This window comes from Penicillium arizonense (genome assembly GCF_001773325.1).
Source record: "Penicillium arizonense strain CBS 141311 chromosome Unknown PENARI_contig006, whole genome shotgun sequence".
NCBI lineage: Eukaryota > Fungi > Ascomycota > Eurotiomycetes > Eurotiales > Aspergillaceae > Penicillium > Penicillium arizonense.
The window spans coordinates 60,172-82,129 of record NW_019173283.1 but is presented as its reverse complement, the minus strand read 5'-3'; the positions used below and the strand labels follow the sequence as shown (position 1 = coordinate 82,129).

General features: G+C 50.0%; 8 protein-coding genes across 8 annotated transcripts; 4 read left to right on the top strand and 4 right to left on the bottom strand.

The window, feature by feature from the left end:
• Positions 1-303: 303 nt before the first annotated feature.
• On the top strand, positions 304-1,266 carry PENARI_c006G00657 (translation initiation factor eIF2 subunit beta; the record flags this gene model as incomplete). Its single annotated transcript, XM_022630119.1, has 3 exons — positions 304-355; positions 428-1,045; positions 1,100-1,266. The coding sequence occupies 3 exons, from the start codon at positions 304-306 to the stop codon at positions 1,264-1,266; spliced, it is 837 nt and encodes a 278-aa protein (XP_022489822.1).
• Positions 1,267-2,000: 734 nt separating this feature from the next.
• Positions 2,001-3,346, bottom strand: PENARI_c006G04526 (AIM24 family protein; the record flags this gene model as incomplete). The annotated part of the gene is made up of 5 exons (XM_022630302.1): positions 2,001-2,219; positions 2,280-2,629; positions 2,720-3,181; positions 3,229-3,246; positions 3,307-3,346. The coding sequence occupies 5 exons, from the start codon at positions 3,344-3,346 to the stop codon at positions 2,001-2,003; spliced, it is 1,089 nt and encodes a 362-aa protein (XP_022489897.1).
• An 867-nt stretch (positions 3,347-4,213) lies between these two features.
• Positions 4,214-7,755, bottom strand: PENARI_c006G11938 (ankyrin repeat domain-containing protein; the record flags this gene model as incomplete). The annotated part of the gene is made up of 3 exons (XM_022630656.1): positions 4,214-7,026; positions 7,085-7,601; positions 7,663-7,755. The coding sequence occupies 3 exons, from the start codon at positions 7,753-7,755 to the stop codon at positions 4,214-4,216; spliced, it is 3,423 nt and encodes a 1,140-aa protein (XP_022489898.1).
• A 949-nt stretch (positions 7,756-8,704) lies between these two features.
• On the bottom strand, positions 8,705-9,616 carry PENARI_c006G01639 (SH3 domain-containing protein; the record flags this gene model as incomplete). The annotated part of the gene is made up of 3 exons (XM_022630167.1): positions 8,705-8,988; positions 9,042-9,495; positions 9,554-9,616. The coding sequence occupies 3 exons, from the start codon at positions 9,614-9,616 to the stop codon at positions 8,705-8,707; spliced, it is 801 nt and encodes a 266-aa protein (XP_022489774.1).
• Positions 9,617-12,595: 2,979 nt separating this feature from the next.
• Positions 12,596-13,126, top strand: mbf1 (multiprotein-bridging factor 1; the record flags this gene model as incomplete). Its single annotated transcript, XM_022630398.1, has 2 exons — positions 12,596-12,751; positions 12,818-13,126. 2 exons carry the CDS (start codon positions 12,596-12,598, stop codon positions 13,124-13,126), a joined length of 465 nt encoding a protein of 154 aa, XP_022489749.1.
• Positions 13,127-13,894: 768 nt separating this feature from the next.
• tif34 (translation initiation factor eIF3 subunit i) lies at positions 13,895-15,067 on the bottom strand (the record flags this gene model as incomplete). The annotated part of the gene is made up of 4 exons (XM_022630591.1): positions 13,895-14,254; positions 14,304-14,420; positions 14,472-14,978; positions 15,041-15,067. The coding sequence occupies 4 exons, from the start codon at positions 15,065-15,067 to the stop codon at positions 13,895-13,897; spliced, it is 1,011 nt and encodes a 336-aa protein (XP_022489563.1).
• Positions 15,068-15,686: 619 nt separating this feature from the next.
• PENARI_c006G02067 (C-1-tetrahydrofolate synthase) lies at positions 15,687-18,723 on the top strand (the record flags this gene model as incomplete). Its single annotated transcript, XM_022630184.1, has 5 exons — positions 15,687-15,830; positions 15,873-15,897; positions 15,942-15,979; positions 16,032-18,559; positions 18,615-18,723. The coding sequence occupies 5 exons, from the start codon at positions 15,687-15,689 to the stop codon at positions 18,721-18,723; spliced, it is 2,844 nt and encodes a 947-aa protein (XP_022489969.1).
• A 980-nt stretch (positions 18,724-19,703) lies between these two features.
• Positions 19,704-21,386, top strand: PENARI_c006G09469 (NADP-dependent isocitrate dehydrogenase; the record flags this gene model as incomplete). Its single annotated transcript, XM_022630539.1, has 5 exons — positions 19,704-19,763; positions 19,975-20,010; positions 20,144-20,327; positions 20,377-20,413; positions 20,465-21,386. 5 exons carry the CDS (start codon positions 19,704-19,706, stop codon positions 21,384-21,386), a joined length of 1,239 nt encoding a protein of 412 aa, XP_022490004.1.
• Positions 21,387-21,958: the final 572 nt, after the last annotated feature.

Genomic DNA, 21,958 nt, shown 5'->3' with positions numbered 1-21,958 from the left:
GAATTGAACCTTTGAAGCCCAAAAGTATGGCGGACGCCGTAAGTCACACTTCTTTTGTCTTTTTGCCGACCCTCCCACATTTTCTTTGAGTCTGCACAATATCGACCCCTCCGTCACCGTTCAGAGAACCCACCCCTTTGCGCCTAGAGATCCAGTCTGGTATTTTTTGCTTGAAAAATCCAGAGCAGACTCTTCCTCGTTTCTCTACATTTTTCACAGAACTAACACCGCTTCTTGCTCCTCCGCCAGGAAATCGAAACTAAGCAACGCAAGTCGGTCGCATTCAGCGAAGGATCGGTCATCATGGATACCAACGGTCAAGTCACAGACGCCCCTCCGGCCGAGAAGCCAGCCGGTACGCAGCAACTCCCCGATCTCGTTTCCAGTTGCCTTGGTTCACACCCCACTAACATACAACACAATGCAGACAAGGAAGTCGACGAGGTGACCGACATGTTCAAGGGTCTCTCAAAAAAGAAGAAGACAAAGAAGTCTAAGACCGCCGATGGTGAGGACGGAGAGGCCCCCGCGGCCGAGGGCGAGTTCGACCCATCCACCATGAAGAAAAAGAAGAAGAGCTCCTCCAAGTCCAAGTCCAAGGTCGACCCCGATGACTTCGATGCCAAGCTCGCCGAGGCCGGTATCACAGAGGATGCTGGTGAGGAACAGCCCGAGGAAATCCCCGAGGGTGACCGTGAGGCCGGCACTGGCATCTGGCAACATGACGCAACACAAGCCATCCCCTACTCGCTCCTCATTTCGCGCTTCTTCTCCCTCATCGAGAGCCACCACCCCGACCTCCTGTCCAGCGGCTCCAAGTCCTACAAGATTCCTCCTCCCCAGTGTCTGCGTGAAGGAAACCGTCGTACCGTCTTCGCCAACATTGCCGAGATCTGCAAGCGTATGAAGCGTTCCGAGGACCACGTCACGCAGTTCCTGTTCGCCGAATTGGGTACAAGCGGTAGTGTCGACGGTAGCCGTCGTCTCGTCATTAAGGGTCGATTCCAACAGAAGGGTATCGAGTCTGTTCTCCGTCGTTACATTGGTATGTTTCCCTGCTCCAAATCGCGTCTACGATCCCGTGCTAACATCTACATAGTTGAATACGTTACCTGCAAGACCTGCCGCAGCCCCGACACCGAACTCAGCAAGGGTGAGAACCGTCTGTACTTCGTCACTTGCAACTCTTGTGGATCTCGCCGTTCCGTCGCCGCTATCAAGGCCGGTTTCCGTTCCCAGATTGGCCGCAGAAAGCGTGTGGGTTAAACGACCCATGGAGCTTTCTGGCATTTCGCGGAGGAAGGATTTGTTATTATCTATTCTTTATGCGTGTCACTTACTAGTACTTTGGCGGAAGAGAACAGAGCTCCGGCACTGGAACTTTGCCGCTGGGGTTTGAGATGAGGAAACGATTTCAAGGATAGAAAAGGTTTAAAATGAAATGGACTGATATCACTACATGTTTTCTTCACTGGCTGTTTGGCTTTGCATATGATCTCCGGTACTTTGTGGATAATAGTTCTAACTATATGACCTGCCTTCAATCGTAAAGACAATGTCAACTTTCGATACAAACGAAGATCTAGGATCGAGACTCCATGATCATCGTGATGGCAATATTGCACCCGCTCTCAGCAATCGCAAACATGGAAGGTTCCACTTGTAATAGGCACAAATTAGACCTGGTTTGCAAGATACCTATGCGTTCAAGTGGGTGACATACGGCAAGCGGAGTGTTGGTTAGACGAAGATGTAACTAGGGGAATTAGCATTTTTACTTATACCGGGAGGGTTGGAGGATAGAAGCACCATAAAAGAAGGAAAAGTTTCACATGGAATGAAATAGTATATATAGCAATCGCATCTGCCTGTTACTTGGACAAATTGGTATAACATGGAGACCTGCTCGCGATGGTACAATGGTAGTTGCGCTTGATGCATTGATAACAACAAAGTCATAGTGCCAGATTCCAATCTGAAAGGCACGCCATACGTCATAATCAGCCACTGGCGGTACTGATCTTCATCTGGGTAGCAAAGGCGTTCAAGTTCCTTGTTTGCAGATAAACAGTCCCAGGTCCTTCAAACTTGCAAGCAAGACCCTCACCAGTACCGTAACCGGAGATGATACCACCAGAAGCGACACGCTCGATCTTGTATTTGCAGTTCCATGCAACAAGGTGACCATTGTCGATGTAGTATTTTTCTCCTTCCACAAGCTGAACACCGAGGTACATTAGTAAGAGGACCCAGTTTGTCGGGGAATAGTCTATACATACATCCTTTTTGATGATGGCCCCGAAACTCTGCAACCAAAGAAGACCGGTTCCCTCAATCTTGTAGATGAAAAGCCCTTCACCGGAGAAGATAGCCTTTGAGAGACTTTGGGCTTTATACTCATGATCAACACCACTGGTACAGGCGACAAAAGCATCTCTACCGATCTTCCACTTCGTCGTGCCATCCAACCGAAGGACAATGAGGTCACCAAGTACAGAGGGAGCAAGGAGAAGCTCGCCCGGTCCAGTGTACTTCGACATGGACATCTCACCACCTGCAATTAGCTTTTTCCACCCAATTGAGATAGATCCCCTCAGTGTCATGGTAGTGGACATGGCAATCATCACACCTATAAAGCGTCAGAAGGTGTCAATACATGTAGGCTAACGAGCTCAACACATCTGTGTCGCATCCACTTCACTATCGGGCTTGCTCTTACCTGGTCTTGCAGTAAGAGGACAACCCATGGCGAGCTGTAATGTCAAAAGAGAGTTGGAGTCCCGGTGGCTGATTCTGTAACTGCCTCCGTTGAAGGTTCCAACGTCGTCCTCGTAGGTTGCTTTAGCTCCCATGAACTCCCCAGGTGGAGGTGCGCCTCCCGAGACCTTTTCCGTCATCCCCCTCGGGTGGGATTGAGATGATATCGAAAGTCGGCCCAACCCATTTTGATTAGGGAAGTCACTAGGTGGTGGGCTGAATGCGGGTGGGGTACTTGAGGGAGGGGGAGGATATGTTTGCGAAATTCCCGCTTGGATCAGTGGCGGACTTGTGCTAGGTGGACTAATAGAAGATGGCGGGAGTGGATAACCTCCATTTGAAGGAGTTCCTTGTTTTGGCGGTGGCGGATAGCTGAAGTTTGGAGGTGCATAACCGGGGTGTTGTTGTTGGGATTGTTGAAACGCTGAGATCATGAGTACTTAGAGCCATTAGTTAGAGACGGAAACTTACTTGTCACATGTGCCGGGGCTATAGATTCAAAGAAGTTAGTGCTGGGAATTGATTTGCAAATTGTATAGATCGACCTACCCGACATTGGGGGAGGAGCAAATTGGTTTGGTTGCGACATAGTGATTGGGTTGAAGGCCGACTATTCCAAGTAGAAGAACGCCTGGGTCTGCTAACACGGATACTTTCCCCGGTAAGAATAGCTTCAATTCCAGTTGCAGCTGAAAACACTCACGGTATTGGTCACAAATGCTGCGGGGTAGGGCAAGCCAAGCAACAATTGGTGTTTCAAACTAGGCAATGCAAAATGTCTTGTCGGATCAGTAGACAATCTGTGAGCGCTTGACTAGAGGTGGATTTGGAGTAGACAAGACGAAATTTGCAAAACGAGGGGGGTTATGGACCATCCTCCTTTTTAAAGAAATCATAGCTCCTCCGCACCAAGAGCTCCCTGGCTATTATTGGAGCTAAACGGGCTTGGGCTGATCAGCCAAGTAGTCAGCTGAGTGAAAGGCCTCTCACATTGGCTGTCGATCAGCTGCTCCCGAATCACAATTGACTACTGCACGATTATCCCATCCGGGCGCTTAGGCGTTGGTTGCACTTGCACAACTTGAGGGAGGGTCCACCAAAGTAAAGCGCAGTTAGCGATCACCATTGGCCACATTCATCACTACTGAACTGCACAACCTTTATGGCCGTTTTTCGCTAATGCCCCTTTCGAAAATGCCACTAACGCTAATCTTGCTCCAATGATGTCGTCCGGAACGTTGGCATGATTTAAGAATAGTAACACTGATGGATATGATATCCTCTAAAATCCCTCGCGGTGCGAATTAACCTATAATATGCATGTAAACATATTGTACAGGGTACCTGCATGCAAAGCTACATATAATTTAAGTACAGTATGTCTACCAAATCCCGTGGTCACATAATAAACTGTTATTGTGAGGTAGAACGAAAAACATAACTATACAATGAGGATTTAGCTTTGCATCGCTGCTTCTAAGAGAACGATAGCCTCCGTACAACCATGGATACGAGCTAAATCCAGAGCAGTGCGTCCGCCATAGTCTTGAAGCTTTGTATCAGCCCCAGCCGCTAATAACAGGCGAACAATCTCGATCGACGGCTCAGTTGATGCTAACATCACAGGGGTTTGGCCTTGATCATTCTGGGTATTCAACTTTGCCCCATTTTGTATAAGTAAGTCCACCATCTGGATATGCTGGTTGAGGACTGCGGAGTAAAGCGGCGAAATGTACCCCAGACCGATCGTATTGATGTCGGCGCCACGCCCAAGAAGAAGACTAACGGTCTCTAGTCTTTGCTCAACAGTCGCCCACCATAGTGCTGAGTACTTTCCCTTTCCTAGGCAGTCAATCTCTGCTCCATGGTCCAGGAGAAGGCTGATGGTGTCATTATGTCCTTGTTCAGCAGCGACCTCTAAAGGTCCCATCTTGTTTGTTTTGGACTTCCCATTGATAGAAGCTCCATTTGCCAACATCATTTGAATACCTGTCAAGTCCTGATCAAGAACGAGTTTTATCATGACCGAGTGGTGCTCGAAGTTCTCTGCTTCGATGTCGGCACCACGTCGGCAGAGAACTTGAATCGCCCATTCAGAATGGTTCTTTGCGGCGAACAAATAAGCAGCGTGGGCCAAGGATGGGAGATCCTTGCTCATTTCTGTCCATTTAACCAAGAACCAGTACAGAAGAGCATGATTTTGGTTGGAGAGGGCCCATTTAAACGCCAGCTCATCGTCGTATCCAGGAACATCCCGATCAATCTCAATATCCATGGTGGTATAAGTTAACCATTGTTGCAAAGTGCGAATGCTTCTTTCTGTATCGCTATCCTGTAGGCCAGCTCCACAAGAAGGAGACAAGTGCTCAGACGCACCCAAAGCCTCGAAATATGGCTGCATCCAGTTTGAGGCTAATACATTTCTGGATGCATGCCATGCAATCCACCCAAGCTGTTTAGAAAAAGACTTCCACCACTCCTCGTGGTTTGTGGAGTTCATCCAGCCAACAGGACGCCTGGTTCCTTTGGACTGGAAGAACTGAGCCCTCAAGTCAGAGCGTAACAGCTCGCACATATGTTTGGACCCTTCATGGCGGCCATTCTCGTCTCCTTCAAGTATAGCCTGGCAACAAAGGTATCCAAGCTCGTAAACAGACCGCTCAAACTCATTCGAATTTGATCTTTGGCAAAGCCAGGACACTAGGTTCAGAGCATCTTTCCACTTTCCATTGCCGATGTATTCTGTTGTACGCTTTCGAACATTGATCGAATCCCCGGCAAGCTCTGGCAGAAGACCACGACTATTCAAAGTTGGAACAATGCAGAGCAATGCTTCTTCGCGTGTGCCCAAATCGCAGGTCTCAATACACTGTACTAACTCGTTGATTCGACTGTTTTGAGCCAGGAAAGAGGAGTTAGGTCCAGGGACGATATCGACATCCCCACCAAGCTGTTTGAAATGACCAAAGACTTGTCCCAAAAATCGGATATAGATATCCTGTGCGGCCATCATCTCCAGATTGCTGTCTACTCTGACTGCGAGAGTATCCGTGTCATAGCTATGCTTGCTTGACGCAAACCCGAACAGTTGAGATGAAAAGTCCATCATCCCGGAGTTAACCATTGTGGCCTCCGTCTGACGAAATATCCACTTCTGGAAGTAAAGATCTGTTTCTTCTTTCTGTGCATCATCCTTTCCAAGTCCGACCAGACGGTGAAGTTTGAAGTCGGGGGTGTTGTCATTTGCCTTTTGTATTGACCAAACCCACAGCCCCAGAATGGCTTCAAGTTCATTTACATCAATCCTCCATCGCAGGGTATCACTGCCTCGAAGTAGAATCGTGCAATATGACTCGATCACAGGGTCAGAACTCTGCGATGATGTTCTGCATTCGGCGAGAAGGTTGAAGATGAACGTCTTCCCTAGATCGATTTCCCAACTCGTAGTCATCAAATCCATTGTCATTTCGATTGCCCTTGCGAGATTCTGAGCGACCTGGCGGATAGGCATATCATCCCAAGCAACAGTCAGTCCCTGGTTCGAGCTAGACGTGAGCTCCGCCAGTCTAGCTCTCGTATGAATCAAATGTTTTGCCAGGGACAAACTTGGATGAGAGACGTATCCGGGTGATGATAGTGTTGTCGGTCTGTCTGGAAGCAAGCGCAAATGGAACGAGTCAACATTTTCAAGATGGAATGCAAAACAATCCAGCTCCTGTTGTGTGGACGATAAGAGTTTCTGTTCGTCTCGGAATTCGTTCTCTTCTGGTGCCATTCTCTCCGTCCGGAGAATTGTTCGTACAATGGCCATCAAGAACGTCGATCCTAGCTGGGCTAAGATAACGGAGGCGTGGAGACCTCTCAGTCCAACGAACTGGAATATGAACCCCAGAAGCGTCGATGCTAGAGTTGAGTATATTTGGAGATATTTCCTGTGGAACCTGTAGTCCCTGACAGACTTGATATAAGAAAGGTTCTCGGTCGCAGAGGGCCCTCCGTATTCTTTGGTCGTCAGAAACGCCTTGAAGACTTGATCGTCTGCGTGCTGTTTTCCAGGCTGTAGCCAGTATATTTTGCTTGGCTTTTTGGGTTGCAAGTAGTATTCCTTTGATGATCGCTCCATAATAAAGGCGCAGAAGAACATCCCAATAAACAATAGTGTTGACCCGATAACATAGAATGGGAATGCATATGATGCTACCGGTTTATCATCCTTCTGGAAGGTTTCCGGCCACATGAATACCGTGAGTGCAGCGAACATAATGGACCCTATAGTATATTTGATCAATACATTACCAAAATTAGTTTCAAACAGTGAATCACCAACCTAATTGCAATGCAGTCCCAAGAAGAGCAGCGCAATAAAACCAAAACTGGTCTCTCCTCTTGATGCCCTTATTCAACGACAGATTCGGTATATCTAGCTCAGGAAGCTGACTAGGTGAAAGTTTGCCTGCGCAAGTCCAAGACTTCTCCACGAGAGCTTCCTTCAATGTGCCAACCTTCATCTTTTTCTCTCCAAGCTTAGGGTCACCGTCTTCCCAAACGACTATCTCCACGATCTTGGGCCGGCCAAAGACTCGTGTGATTCCGCCATCGTTGAAGAGCTCGGAGGTCGACTCCGAGACGCAGGGGAGGAGTTCACATTCCGCTTCGGCGGGACCTTCCTGTGCTCGTCCCACAAAAGCTCGAAGAGATGAGCTGCCGCAGATCCTGATCACTGATACCACGGCAGTCAAGACTCCCAGCGGCGAAAGGGCGAAGATGACATTGTCTAATATACTAATCGACTCGGAAAGGAATTGTTTCGTAAGTCGTTCACCGAATAGAGTAATCAACGGTGCCTTGCTCAAACGTTAGCATATATACCCAATCCAAATCCCTATCTCGACACTTAAAACATACCAAATCCGTAGCAAGATTATTCGTAAAATCATCCCAATTATCAGCCGCAACAAAAGGCACAAATACGAATAAAAGAAACAGCGTAGAAAGCATCATAACTCAACAATTCATAATAAACACACACAAAACTCTCGAACAACCGTGCCGACCCATGCCCTCTTAAGACATCCAAAATTACAATCCATTCCCCACTCGCCGATCCGCCCTGGGGGGCTTAGTATAGCCTCAGAGCCATAAGCGTATACAAACGCCCCCCATGGCAAGAATGCAGCTAATAATATTCAGAGCACGGCTCTACACTGTGACTCTGAAACCGCTAAGGTACGTAGTGCATATGTGTAAGCGCTGCGCTGGGCGATTATACCCAGCTTGTCGGTGTTATCGCTGCACTAAATGCGGCCCGCATTGCGCTATAGCCCGGACTGCGGGGTCTGGAGCGGTTCTTTTTGCTTTGGCGCGTATCATATATGGTCGTTGGGGGAGGGTGCTTTGCTGGCGTGCGAATGATCGGGTTTGGCTTGCTATTGGACATCTTGAGCTGGTTTGTGTTGTGGGGGCTTTGATTTAGGTCGCTGAGCTGAGGCTAAGTTGATGGGCGTCCTTGTCGATAGGATAAAATGCTTAGGTACATGCGAGGTGCTTGTCGTTGATCTGCGGAAATCGCGGCTATAAATTTCTATATTGTCTGCCTGCTAATTGAGATACCTATTGAAATACCTAGCGATACGGGCAATGATCAGATAATGGACACTGCTACTGCTTATGCAAAGGTGAATCTTCCGAGAAAGACGCTTAAGGTCTATGTTCAATTTGAGACGAGACTGAACTATGCAGCTCCCCCGCCAGGGCAGATGTCATGAAGGGCTAATTAGATCATGTGGACTCTGTGGGAATCCCGAAATCCTGAGCGATCAGCTTGCCAATAGGCTCTGTCGAATGAGCTCAGTGAGACCATCTGAAGCAAAAAGCCAAGCCACCAACGCCATATCAATGAGAGTAAAACATGAAGCAGACTACCCGGCAAAATATACGGGTCTGAAACTTAGAAAATGCTGTTCACGATGTTGGAACCGACGGTAGCACCGGCACCGAAGATGGCGGCATTGCCAAGTTTCTTTCCGAACTTCTTGCCGCCTTGCTCAAACTTGTTCTGTTTGGGATCCTCGGGGTTGGCGGGCTGACCACTCTGGCTAACTTCAAGGGGCATGTTTCCATAGTTGGTCGGAGGGAGGGCCGAAGAGAGGTTACCCTTCTCGTTGACGATGTTCACATAGCTTCGGGGGAAGATACCCTCCTGGCCAGTGCGCTCGTTGCGACCACGCCACCCTATAGAGCAATTAGTTTCCATTCCAAGATCGAATATAAGGGTCATATCATACAGTCGTCATTCATGTGCTCAATAATCTGAATACGGTCTTGCGGCTGCAGGGCCAGGTCACCGGGATCGGTAGGTGTGTATGCGTACATGGCCGATGCGAGCCCGAGGATCGGCGGGACTTGGGGATAGGCAGGCGGGGCTTGAGGAGGTGGGCTTGCATATTGGTTCTGAGGCGGCGGGCTTGCGTATTGGTTGTGCATTGCGGCTTTTTCGTGGACGGACGCATTGGCCATTTGTTGGGTAGGCGGCGAGTAGGATGGTGTGTATGGGGCTGGAGGAGGCTGTGCCTGAACTGGCTGGACGGGAACTGGCTGCGCCAGCTGCCGGGGAGGCGATGGTGATGCCTGCACTGCCTGGCTGGGAGCATGTGTCTCGGAATCGGGGGGAAGTTGTGAGAGAATGGAGGAGAGCTGTCGGGGAGTGATCACAGAGGCATCGGCAAGGAATTCCAGTTCCTAGTTGTGTAGGTTAGTACCTGGGACATTTGTCAGGAACCAAACATGGGATGCATACTGTCCGGACCATGCGGAGCGACCGGGTGGTCATGGCAGACGCGAACTCGCTAGAGGCCGCCATGACGGATGGCAAGCGGTAGAGTATTGAGATGTATGGGAAAGGAAGATGAGTTATTTGCAAGAAGAGGGCGAGATAACGTTATGTGTAGGTAAGTGAAGGAGAATAAGGAGAGAAAGCCGGCAGTCTGGAGGTGCGGAGTCCAATGTCTCATTCGCCCTTGAGGCCAAGATTCCAACGCCGCTACAATTTGATAACAAGCAATCAACCCCTATCATTTGTAGATGCGATCCTGCTTATATTTTCATCTGAATATGTTCTCCAATTTTAGTTCTTTTTTTTCAATTTTTTTTTTACAGCCAAACGCATGTCTCTACATGTTAAGAAACAACATCATCCTCGCCGTAGAGCTCTCTGTCCTGGGATATATTCCCGGCAAAACCAGTCAGGCTAGTTCTGCTGCCCCTTTATGTCTAAAACTGTCAGATCCATTCACGTTTATTTGACTGTTGCCTGAAATGGCCCATTTGTATAGTCTTGTTGCCCAGGCCTTGGCATCAGTCAACTTGCAACTCAGCAAGGCAGACTGGGGGCTTCAACGTAGGCGAAGCGTACTAAATCAAGTCAAGACATTTGAGAATGAGAAAATAATCTACTCGGTAGGTCTTTATACTAGTACTATATAGTTATTAGCTTTAAATATAAAGTATAGTTCTATACTGTTGTAATATGTGATAACTTAAGAGATACGATTGAACATGTATAGCAATAGGTCAGCAACGAGATGATTTAAGTTATATCTACCCCTAAGAAGGAAATTCTTTTATAACTATTTATAGTAGGAGATATATTAAGCGAGGGTGTAGCAGATCCCGGTTCAGGAGGATCCTAGCCAGCACGCGGTATGATACTCGTGAACTATAATCACAGAGTATAGTAGGTAATCCTCCAGTGTCTACCAGCAGCATTCCTGTGAACCCTCAATTGATGCTTAGCGTACTCATCAAGTGATCTTTTACCTTAAGCATCGTTAACCTAGACCGGGCAGGTCCCGGAAAACCCGATCAGGCACCTCACACCATTGGGCATTTTGGGATGACGTGTGGACGAAATTAGGCGAGCAAGCATGTTTTCAGGGATTTCACTTTCGTTTCTGCCAACATCTCCATCATCGATATAGCACATGTAAAGGGTGATCGAACTTTGCGTCGCGCTTGAAAGCGTGGGAAGAGTCATCAAGAAGGGAATTCCGGTTTGGAAAGATTGTGAAATGGACTTTGCACAATATGAAAGACGGCCATTGTTAACATGGATGACGGCGCTGTGAAGGGTAGAAAATCTGAGTTGGATGTGAAAATATGGAAATTGAACTCTCCTTGCAAGGCATTCTTGTGGGAGATGGAGGATGAGAATGAAGAGAAGGGTGGACATTTTGAGGTAACTTATATCAAACTAACTACTTCTCGCAAGGCTCCGAACTAGAAAAAGGCCCACTCGGACCATTCATGTCTAATGCATCTCTCACAATCTGAAGTCCGTCTCTGCAATTCATGACTCAATATGTCGGGAGCTGGCTTTGATCCTGAACTATCAGCTGAAATACACAATAAGATACTCGAACATGCATAGACTGGCGCTGGTTGAGAAGTCGCTTCTCTCCCCTCGACAGTCGATTCTTACTCCCGTCCGAGGTCGGTCGTACTGGCTACGCACGAGGTAGCAATGAAGTCTTGCTAAATGAGTGTGGAGTTGATAAGATGTATGGTAAGCTCTATCGGGATCATCAACCTAGTGGTATTTTGCCATGGGGCTCGCATAGTCCATACATTTACAAAGTATTAGTGAACTAGGCGGAGCGTGTAGAAACAGGGGGATTGGGAGGTAAATGACGACTATGTTGTAGATGAGATGTAAAATCCAAGGATGCTGGTATGAGAGATAATTGGATGAAGTACCGGACCTTGTGGTGAGATGATATATATGCTTCATATCAAGGCATCGATCGTCTGAGAGCATTGCAGAATACAGAGCACATCTGTGAGACTGCTAAATATCGTTAACAAAATCAAATACATTTAAAGTATCTGGAAAGGTCAAATCACAGTGAAAGTAGAGTCTTAAGAGCGAGAGGAGAGATTGAAATATCCAACCGCTCTGCCATAATCTATAACTTAGATCTAAATGAATACAGTATGAGACAGGGCAGTTCCAAACAAGGCCAGACCCAGAAAAAGCAAAAATAAAATTGCCGCATTCTCTAGCCTTAAGCCCCCGACCCTGGCCCGGGGTGTATAGTTGGAGAAACTAAACCTATTCTGGTGCCCGATGGGCTCAGCCTCATCGTGGGGTTGCGGTTAATAAGACTCAATGTGACTCGTTCTGCGGACAGATGGACCTAAGGGGCTAGGGGAGTGAATTTAATTGGTCTATGGAGGTGATGTTCATTGTCTCTCTTCCTATGATATCAGGGATTAGGGCTGGAAATGTGCACGCAAGACCATATGACATCAAGTGGGTCGAGCGATATCATGGTGTTTTGTCGACAATTATACAAGAACAGCGTGGAAAATAAGTTAGTATGAAGAGAGTCGAATAAAAGGGATATATGGGCTTGTGAGACCCTTTTTCCTTCTGTAAAACGTGGAATCTGTAAAAGAGACTATGCATGAAGTGTGGCTGTGGCAATCGAGATGGTGGGGGATTGCCGGGTATAATGAACCCCTTGCCAGTGTCCAACCAATTGGTAATCCTAGAGAAAACGAAAAAGTATGTCACGGCCGGCAAAGAGTCATCCGGACTTAACGGAGTCATTGATCACAAATATGAAAAAGTGAGGCCACAGAGAAGAGAGGAGACCGTGGAGGCAAAAGACGCTAATCCTAAAAGGGACTAGGGCCAACTCCCCTCCCTCGAGAAGCTTCTGTCATCGATATAAATTGCATTTCTCTCTTTGCACTCACACGATCAACGTCATCCTCTTTCACCTCACAACCACCCTACTCAACAACCCGCTCCACCACATACCAAACCCTCATCTTCAAAATGTCTGACTGGGAGAGCACCACCAAGATTGGCAGCAAGTTCCGTGGAGCTGGCGCTGCCCCCCGCGAGACCGTCGTCAAGGGCAAATCCGCCCTGAACGCCGCTCAGCGCTCTGGCGGAGTCATCACTGAGAAGAAGTACACCACCGGCAACATCGTACGTGGCAAAAACCCCTCAATCCAAACCCCCCAAATCATAATAAATATTAACTAAAATCAACAGGGTGCCAAGGCAGGCGCTCCCGAAGGCCAGCACCTCACCAAGGTCGACCGCAGCGACGACATCGTCAAGCCTAAGACCGTCGGCCCCGTCGTCGGCGATGCCATCAAGAAGCGCCGCAACGAGGAGGGCTACAAGATGACCCAGAAGGAACTCGCCACCAAGTGCAACACCACCATCACCATCGTCCAGGACTTCGAGCGTGGCACCGCCACCCCCGACCAGAAGGTACTCGGTGCCATGGAGCGCGTGCTGAATGTTAAACTCCGTGGTTCCGACATCGGTGCTGAGAAGTTCCCTAAGAAGAAATAAATGGTGGTTCGGGGTGAACCCGCCACTTTTGTTTCTGTTTCTGCTTTCTGGGATAAATAAGACCGGGATACAATTTCAAGGTCCTTTTTTTTTTTGGCATTGCTCTTTTTTGCGCTCAATGACTGTCATGTCCTTCACATTCTCATGAGACGTCACTTTTTTCTTTTTTTTCTTACGGGTTTCACTTCTGCTGGTCGGATTAGCGCTGGCCTTGCATGGAAACGGGTTTAGAGAAGATATCACGAAAAAGATCTTGTATAAATGAGATACCTCACATTTTGGTTATGATCAAACATATTTCCTACACCTGGATTGTTTAGTACTTGATTGACATGGTAGATTTCGGTAGCACTGTGAGCTTGGTGCAGGATATATATGTCCTTGATCAGATTCATGCGCAGAAAATATAACATGGATAGCTTGAATCTGATCAAAGAAGTAAGCCGCCAAATAGTATTGAAGATTTGCAAAGCTTGAATTGTCTATTTACTGATTTTATCTTCTGCTCGGGATGAATATCCCCGCAAATAGAACAGACATAAGAGCTCAACATGAACCATGTCATCTTTTTATTAAACAAAGACAATAACAGAAGGTACCAACTCCGATTGATCATGGAATCAATGAAATGAGAAAATCGTGTCCCAGAAGGCCATCATCCCATCCCGTATGCGGGGACCCGGGGGATCTATCCCAAGTCTTTTCGCCTCGTAAACACATACATAACGACGCATGACGATTCGATAACTTTCACCATTCACGTCTCCTTTACTTCCGCATCTGCTCGCGCTCGACCTCGTACATGAAGTCGAAATAGGACTTATCGAAGTGGTGGACACGGACGTAACCGTCCTCACCACCGGAGGCGTATGCGGTACCGGCTGGGTGGACGTCGATGGTGTTGAGGGGACCGAAGTGGCCACGGACACGGCCAATCTCGTCTTCGAAGATCTTGTGGTAGAAGCGGGCCTCGAATTTACCCTGGCGGGCGGAGGTGGTGGTGACATCCATGGCGGCCTGACCACCACCGAGAATCACGTATTCCTTCTTTGGTGTCACGCTGGCAGTGTTGAGGGGAGTGTCGGAGGTGTAGGTCTTGAGGATGGCGAGGTTGCGGGAGGACATGAGCTGCATACTGTTAGCGAGAGAATTGGCGCGGGTTTGCGAATGATCCTACCTTAGCGGACTTGTCTTTGGAGGCGGTGATGAAGCTGGTGCGGTCAGGGGAGAACTGGAGGTCGTTGATCTGGTGATCGAACTCGTGGGCCTGAATGTTCTCGATTTGGTCGCCGGTCTAGACTATCGTAAGCACTTGATACCTTTCAATCCGTTGATCAAGCCATACCTTAGGGTCGTACTGGCTGACACTGCCATCCTCGTGCCCCGCAATGATGTACTTGGACAGGAAACTCCACCCCGCAACGGTAGCCTTGGACTCTGTGCAGGTAATGCGCAAGCTAGGCTCATCGGCCTGGTCGTTGAGGTTGTCGCCGTAGTTGATATCGAGGACTGCGATTGTACCGAGGAAACCCATACGCTTTTCCGTCACTGCCAAAAGTCTGCTACCATCGGGCGAGAATTGCACACGCTTCACGGCTGTCGGGAAATCCCACACCTTCACACATTCGCCAGTCTTGACGTTCCATAGGCGCACAGTGTTGTCTGCAGATCCGGTTGCGAGAAGAGTGGTGTTGGGGCTGACATCGACAGTCCAGACGGCACCCTGGTGACCGTTGTATGTACCGAGACGCTCGCCGTTGGCGGACCACCATGCGCACACAATCTTATCCTTGGAAACGGAGAAAAGGAGATCGCCATCGCTGTTGAACTTGATCTGGGTCAAGGACCGTTCCTGTTATAGCCTCCGATTAGTTTCTTTGTGGATCCAGCAAGATTTCGAGGGAGTCCACGCACATGGCCCGAAAGCAAAATAGGGCGCATATTGAAGGATGCGACGAGTCGAAGATGAAGACCGAAAAATTTGAGTCGACTCAGACGTGAGGAAGGCGGAGTGGCTTGGGGGGGTTATCACTCGTTCTTTGACTAGTGAATTTCATCCGAGTGTGTTCAACCCGGGAAATCGTCGGCCCGAGCATATTTACGCTGCTCACCGCCCGCTGCTGCCCTAACTACTGAGTTTATGGCCTCAGGCAGAAACAAGGAGAAGTCTCCGATTTTTCCCCGTCTCTCCGCATGAGCTGAGTTAATTACGAAGTACAAAAAGGAAACATTGACTGTAAGAGGAAGTTATCGGGGGAATAAGGACAGCATTTGGCCTCAATTCCTTTTGGGACATGTGATGCAGTGAGACTCACCTTTTCTCGCACGATAACAGAAGGGGTTATCCCTCCCAATCAAGCAATAATTCATGCTACTCCCCACCCTACCCCGCCGTGGTTTTTATCTCCAAGTCTATGGCCCTTTGCGTTTCTTCTCTTCTCCTACCTCCTATATAACTTCATTGAGTGCAGCTAGAGGGCCTCGTTGTTTGTGGTCGACTTCTCCACTGAACGTCGATTTTTCTCCCGTCTCCCCGTTCCGCACGTTTTCCGGGTCTGCAATGGCTGGCGCCAAGATCGATGGCACTGCCATCGCGAAGAGCATTCGCCAGGGCTTGAAGGCCGAGATTGAGCAGCTTCAAGCGACGAACCCTCGCTTCAAGCCCAACCTTATCATCTTCCAGGGCAAGCAGTACACCCCTCGAGTCTGACAGGAGAAAATGATGCTAACTTTTGGTTCTATACAGTCGGCAATCGATCGGATTCCAGTGGGTTTGGATTATACTCAATTAATGGGAGAAACTAATATGTCTTAGGCACCTATGTGCGCATGAAGCTGAAGGCTGCTCAAGAGGTATTACTCCTGACCCATATCACATGCGTGGGCTTCGTCTGACTGTACCTAGGCCAACATTATCTGCACTTTGATCAATGTCCCCGAATCGAGCACCGAGCTGGAGCTCATCCAGGAGATCACCAAGGCTAACAATGACCCCGCCGTCCACGGTATTCTCGTCCAATTGCCCCTCCCCAGTCACATGTCCGAGCATACGATTACCTCGACTGTTGCCGATGAGAAGGATGTCGATGGATTTGGCGCAATCAACATTGGAGAACTGGCCAAGAGGGGTGGTCGCCCATTGTTCGTCCCATGCACCCCTCTGGCGGTCATGGAGCTGCTCAAGGCTAGCGGCGTGGACCCTGCAGGCAAGGAGGCTGTTGTTCTAGGACGCAGTGACATCGTCGGCAGCCCTGTCAGCTACTTGCTTAAGAACGCCGATGCTACTGTTACTATCTGTCACTCCAAGACCCCCGACATTGCTCGCGTCGTGAAGAATGCGGACATCGTTGTGGCCGCCATCGGCCAGACCGAGATGGTCAAGGGTGACTGGCTGAAGCCCGGTGCTGTGGTCATTGATGTCGGTATCAACTACAAACTTGACGCGACCAAGAAGTCTGGCGAGCGCCTGGTCGGTGATGTTGAGTTCGAAACTGCTGTCGAGGTGGCCTCGCAAATCACTCCGGTCCCCGGTGGTGTTGGTCCTATGACCGTGGCTATGCTGCTGAAGAACGTGGTCCATGCCGCCAAAGGCTACTTTGAGAAGCAGAAGAACCGCCATGTTACTCCCCTTCCCATTCGCATTCAAAACCCTGTACCTTCCGACATTGCTATCTCTCGGGCACAATATCCCAAGCCCATAACCCAGGTTGCCTCCGAGGTCGGCATTGCTCACCACGAGTTGGAGCCGTACGGCCACACCAAGGCTAAGATCAGCCTCAGTGTTATGGAGCGACTTGCTCATCGCCGCAACGGAAGATACATCTTGGTTTGCGGCATCACCCCCACCCCTCTGGGCGAGGGCAAGTCCACCACCACATTAGGTCTGACCCAAGCCCTGGGCGCCCACCTCAACCGCATATCCTTTGCCAACGTCCGTCAGCCTAGCCAGGGTCCCACTTTCGGTATCAAGGGTGGTGCTGCTGGTGGAGGTTACAGTCAGGTTATTCCCATGGACGAGTTCAACCTCCACTTGACTGGTGACATTCACGCTATTACCGCCGCCAACAACCTTTTGGCTGCGGCCATCGAGACTCGCATGTTCCACGAGTCCACCCAAAAAGATGGTCCTCTGTACAAGCGTCTCGTTCCTGCCAGCAAGGGCAAGCGCGAGTTCAAGCCCATCATGTTCCGCCGCCTGAAGAAGCTTGGTATTGATAAGACTAACCCTGACGATCTTACCGAGGAGGAGATTGGCCGCTTTGCCCGCCTTGATATCGACCCGGAGACTATCACTTGGCGCCGTGTGCTCGATGTCAACGACCGACACCTGCGCGGCATCACTATTGGCCAAGCTCCCACTGAGAAGGGTCTGTCTCGCGAGACCGGCTTCGACATCTCCGTTGCCAGTGAGTGCATGGCTATCCTCGCTCTGAGCAACGATCTGGATGATATGCGCGAGCGTCTTGGTCGTATGGTCGTTGCCACGTCAAGGAGCGGTGACCCCGTGACTTGCGATGATATTGGTGCCGGCGGTGCCCTCGCCGCCCTGATGAAGGATGCCATCAAGCCCAACCTCATGCAGAGTTTGGAGGGTACCCCTGTCATGGTGCACGCTGGTCCCTTCGCCAATATCAGTATTGGCGCCAGCTCTGCCATTGCCGACAAGCTTGCTCTCAAGCTGGCCGGTACTGAGCCTGATGAGGACCATGAAGATAAGACCGGCTTTGTGGTCACTGAGGCTGGCTTTGACTTTACCATGGGTGGTGAGCGCTTCTTTAACATCAAGTGCCGCTCCTCTGGCTTGTCCCCGGACACTGTCGTCATTGTGGCTACGGTCCGTGCGCTGAAGGTTCACGGTGGTGGCCCCGAGATCAAGCCCGGTGCTCCCCTCAACGAGGTGTACCGCACCGAGAATGTGGACATCCTCCGCAAAGGCTGCATTAACCTCCGGAAGCACATTGCCAATGCTAAGCAGTACGGCATTCCTGTCGTGGTCGCAATCAACAGATTCGAGACCGACACCGAGGCTGAAATCGCCGTCATCAAGGAGGAATCGATCGCTGCTGGTGCAGAGGATGCCGTCCCTGCCAACCACTGGGCCGAGGGTGGAGCTGGTGCCATTGATTTGGCCAAGGCTGTCATGACCGCCAGCTCCAAGGAGAAGGACTTCAAGCTTCTCTACGGCCTGGATGGTAGCATCCAGGAGCGCATCGAGCGCATCGGCCAGGCCATGTACGGCGCTGACAAGGTCGAATTCAGCGAGCTTGCGCAAAAGAAGGTCGATACATACACCAAGCAAGGATTCTCCAACCTGCCGATCTGTATCGCCAAGACTCAGTACTCACTCAGTCACGATCCAGCCCTCAAGGGCGCCCCCACCGGCTTCACTGTGCCCATTCGGGATGTCAGATTAGCGGTGGGTGCTGGATATCTGTAAGATCACCTTTGAACGTGAATTTATGGAATTGACACTAACGTTAACCTATAGCTACGCTCTGGCCGCTGACATCCAGACCATTCCCGGACTGCCCACTGCCCCCGGCTACCTTAATGTGGACATTGACACAGAGACCGGTGACATCGACGGGATGTTCTAGAGTGACCGATTGAATTGATAGAGAGTTGTATATACCGCGATTCGAATGGTTTGGATCGATTTCAACATATAGGGTAATAGGCGTCTGCTTGGAGCTTAGACGGAGAAATTTCAACACCAGGCTCAGTCCGGGGCAATTATATTCATATATATTTTCTTCAATATTTCAATATGTCGCTCTATTTTCTCTATTTCTATAGATCGTACAATTCGGTTCCTGATTTCCCGGGGCGAATGAGGAGCCGGTGAGCGGCCGCGGAGCTCTGCTCCGAGCTCCGGGAACGGCCTCCCACAGCGTCTGCTCAACAGCACAGCGGGTCGGATGGAGCTTTAAGAAATTTAACCTGAGATAGGAATAGACCGATGAGTCAGGAGACTTGTCAAGGAGATTTAAAGAAAACGGTAAATCCACTGAGAAGTGAAGCTCTCTCTGTCATCACTATCTCGTGACATCCGGCTTCGGCGCTTCTCTGCGGTTAATAAAGGAGCATCAAACAACTCTCCATTGCACCGGACAAGGCTTTTTCCTCTTCTCTCTCCCCAATCTCTCCATTCCCCAGTCATTCGGTAATTGTCCCTTCCCATTTGCCTTTGCTCTTCTATCGTTCCGACCTCTCCCGTCCCCCCGAATCCCGGAGTTGCTCTGCTCTTCGTTTCTCCGGGGGAAGCCCTTCGACTCCACATTTTCCTTTCTGCCGAACTTCATTCCCTCGGTTGTAAGCCGCGGGCATTGAGTGGCCGACTTGCGGTACATTCGCGCTGACTTCCGAATAAGACACGATGAACGCTCTCCGATCAAGTTCCGCACTCGCTCGCCGCTCCCTCACCCCTCTCTCTGCCCCTCTCTCTTCTTCTCTTTCTTCTTCCTCCTTCTCAACTTCCTCTCGTTCAATCTCCACCTCATTCTCTCGCTCTACTCGCGTTGCTGCATCTTCCCGCTGGTCCGGACCGATCCCTCTGAACTTCGCTCAAATTCGCACTATGGCTTCCGAGACCAAGATCAAGGTTAAGAACCCGGTGGTGGAACTGGACGGTGATGAGGTATGGACCGCCCTTTTATAGCTTAAACTCTCCGGGTTGTTCCACAAGTCAGCATTTCCATGTGCTCTCGGCTGGCGCGTTTTCGTCTCCAAAACGCGGGGAAACACGGGGCATACTATGTCATTCATGTGTTAAACCCGCCGAGAATGATGTCGCGCAACTCCAATTGTCTCATTAGCACGTGCTAACCGGATCATCTTCGTGGATCTAGATGACCCGCATCATTTGGCAGGAAATCAGAGAAAAGGTACGCATCTCCCTTCCCGGGCTAGTCCTGCATAATCGCCGCCTCGTTGCAGTGCGCTGCATGCAGTGGATGCGGTTGATGCATCATATTACGTCCCAGCCTGGTTCTAGACTCGATACTAACGGGCTGATAGTTGATTCTGCCCTACCTTGATATCGACCTTAAGTACTACGATCTCGGTATTGAGTACCGTGACCAGACCGATGACAAGGTCACTGTTGAGGCCGCCGAGGCCATCAAGAAGTACGGTGTTGGTGTCAAGTGTGCCACCATCACCCCCGATGAGGCCCGTGTTGAGGAGTTCAAGCTGAAGAAGAGTAAGCTCATATGTCTGTCTGTCCAACACCCGGAAGCTAACCTTGCTAGTGTGGCTCTCCCCCAACGGCACCATCCGTAACATCCTGTAAGCTTATTTCAACCGAAACCTACCGTTCCCTGCTAACAATCACTCCAGTGGTGGTACCGTGTTCCGTGAGCCCATTGTCATTCCCCGTATTCCCCGCCTGGTCCCTGGCTGGACCAAGCCCATCATCATTGGCCGTCACGCCTTCGGTGACCAGTACCGTGCCCAGGACCGTGTCATCCCCGGCCCTGGTAAGCTTGAGCTCGTCTACACCCCCGTTGGTGGCGAGCCCGAGCGTATCCAGGTCTACGACTTCCAGGGTGGTGGTGTTACCCAGTGCCAGTACAACACCGATGAGTCCATCGCTGGCTTCGCCCACTCCTCCTTCCAGATGGCCCTCATGAAGGGTCTCCCCCTGTACATGAGCACCAAGAACACCATCCTCAAGAAGTACGATGGCCGCTTCAAGGACATCTTCGAGGAGATCTTCCAGAAGGACTACAAGAAGGAATTTGATGCCAAGGGCATCTGGTACGAGCACCGTCTCATCGACGACATGGTCGCCCAGATGGTCAAGTCCGAGGGTGGCTTCGTCATGGCCCTCAAGAACTACGACGGTGACGTCCAGTCCGACATCGTCGCCCAGGGCTTCGGCTCCCTCGGTCTGATGACCTCCACCCTGACCACCCCCACCGGTGAGGCCTTCGAGTCCGAGGCTGCCCACGGCACGGTCACCCGTCACTACCGCGAGCACCAGAAGGGCCGCGAGACCTCCACCAACCCCATTGCCTCCATCTTCGCCTGGACCCGCGGTCTGATCCAGCGTGGCAAGCTCGACAACACCCCCGACGTTGTCGCCTTCGCTGAGGAGCTTGAGAAGGCCTGTACCGACGTTGTCAACGACGAGGCTATCATGACCAAGGATCTGGCTCTTGCTTGCGGCCGTAAGGACCGTGAGGCTTGGGTTACTACCGGCGAGTACATGGCTGCCGTTGAGCGGAGGCTCAAGTCCAACCTCAAGGCTCGTCTGTAGATTGCATCTCCCTTGCGCAAGATTTTATGATATTTCCGCTTTAGACGCCCATTTAGCGGAACGAAGATGATTGATTGGTTATTTGTACAGTTTTCAGCAATTCAATTGTTCTGTACACACTTTTTTTTTTTTTTTTTTAATTAACTTAGATTGTATCACACGGGATGCCTGTAGACCCCTTGCAGTATTCCAAGTAGTCACAACACTGTATCTTCCTCGGAAAAGCCGGGCATGTGTAGCTTACCTTATCTACGCCCTCCACGCCCTGGGCAGGTCTATCCTTTCTCAACCGCACCAAGGAAGCCTGATAACAGGTATCCCACCACTCACACAGAGGGGAATCAAATATCCAACCAAACAAGACCAGCAAACGTCCCAAAGAAACACGTCCTGACTCGTAGCGACCCCACAAAGGCCAGTTTAACGAACATTCCTGACTTACCTCTACCCTCGTCGGCCGAACCGAAACCCAAAAGTCCAACAAAAGTCCAAAACCCACCAACGAGAAGCAAACCACACCCTATACAGTTTCCACAATCCCAAAGCTGCAGGCTGGACCGGGGATCTCCAGA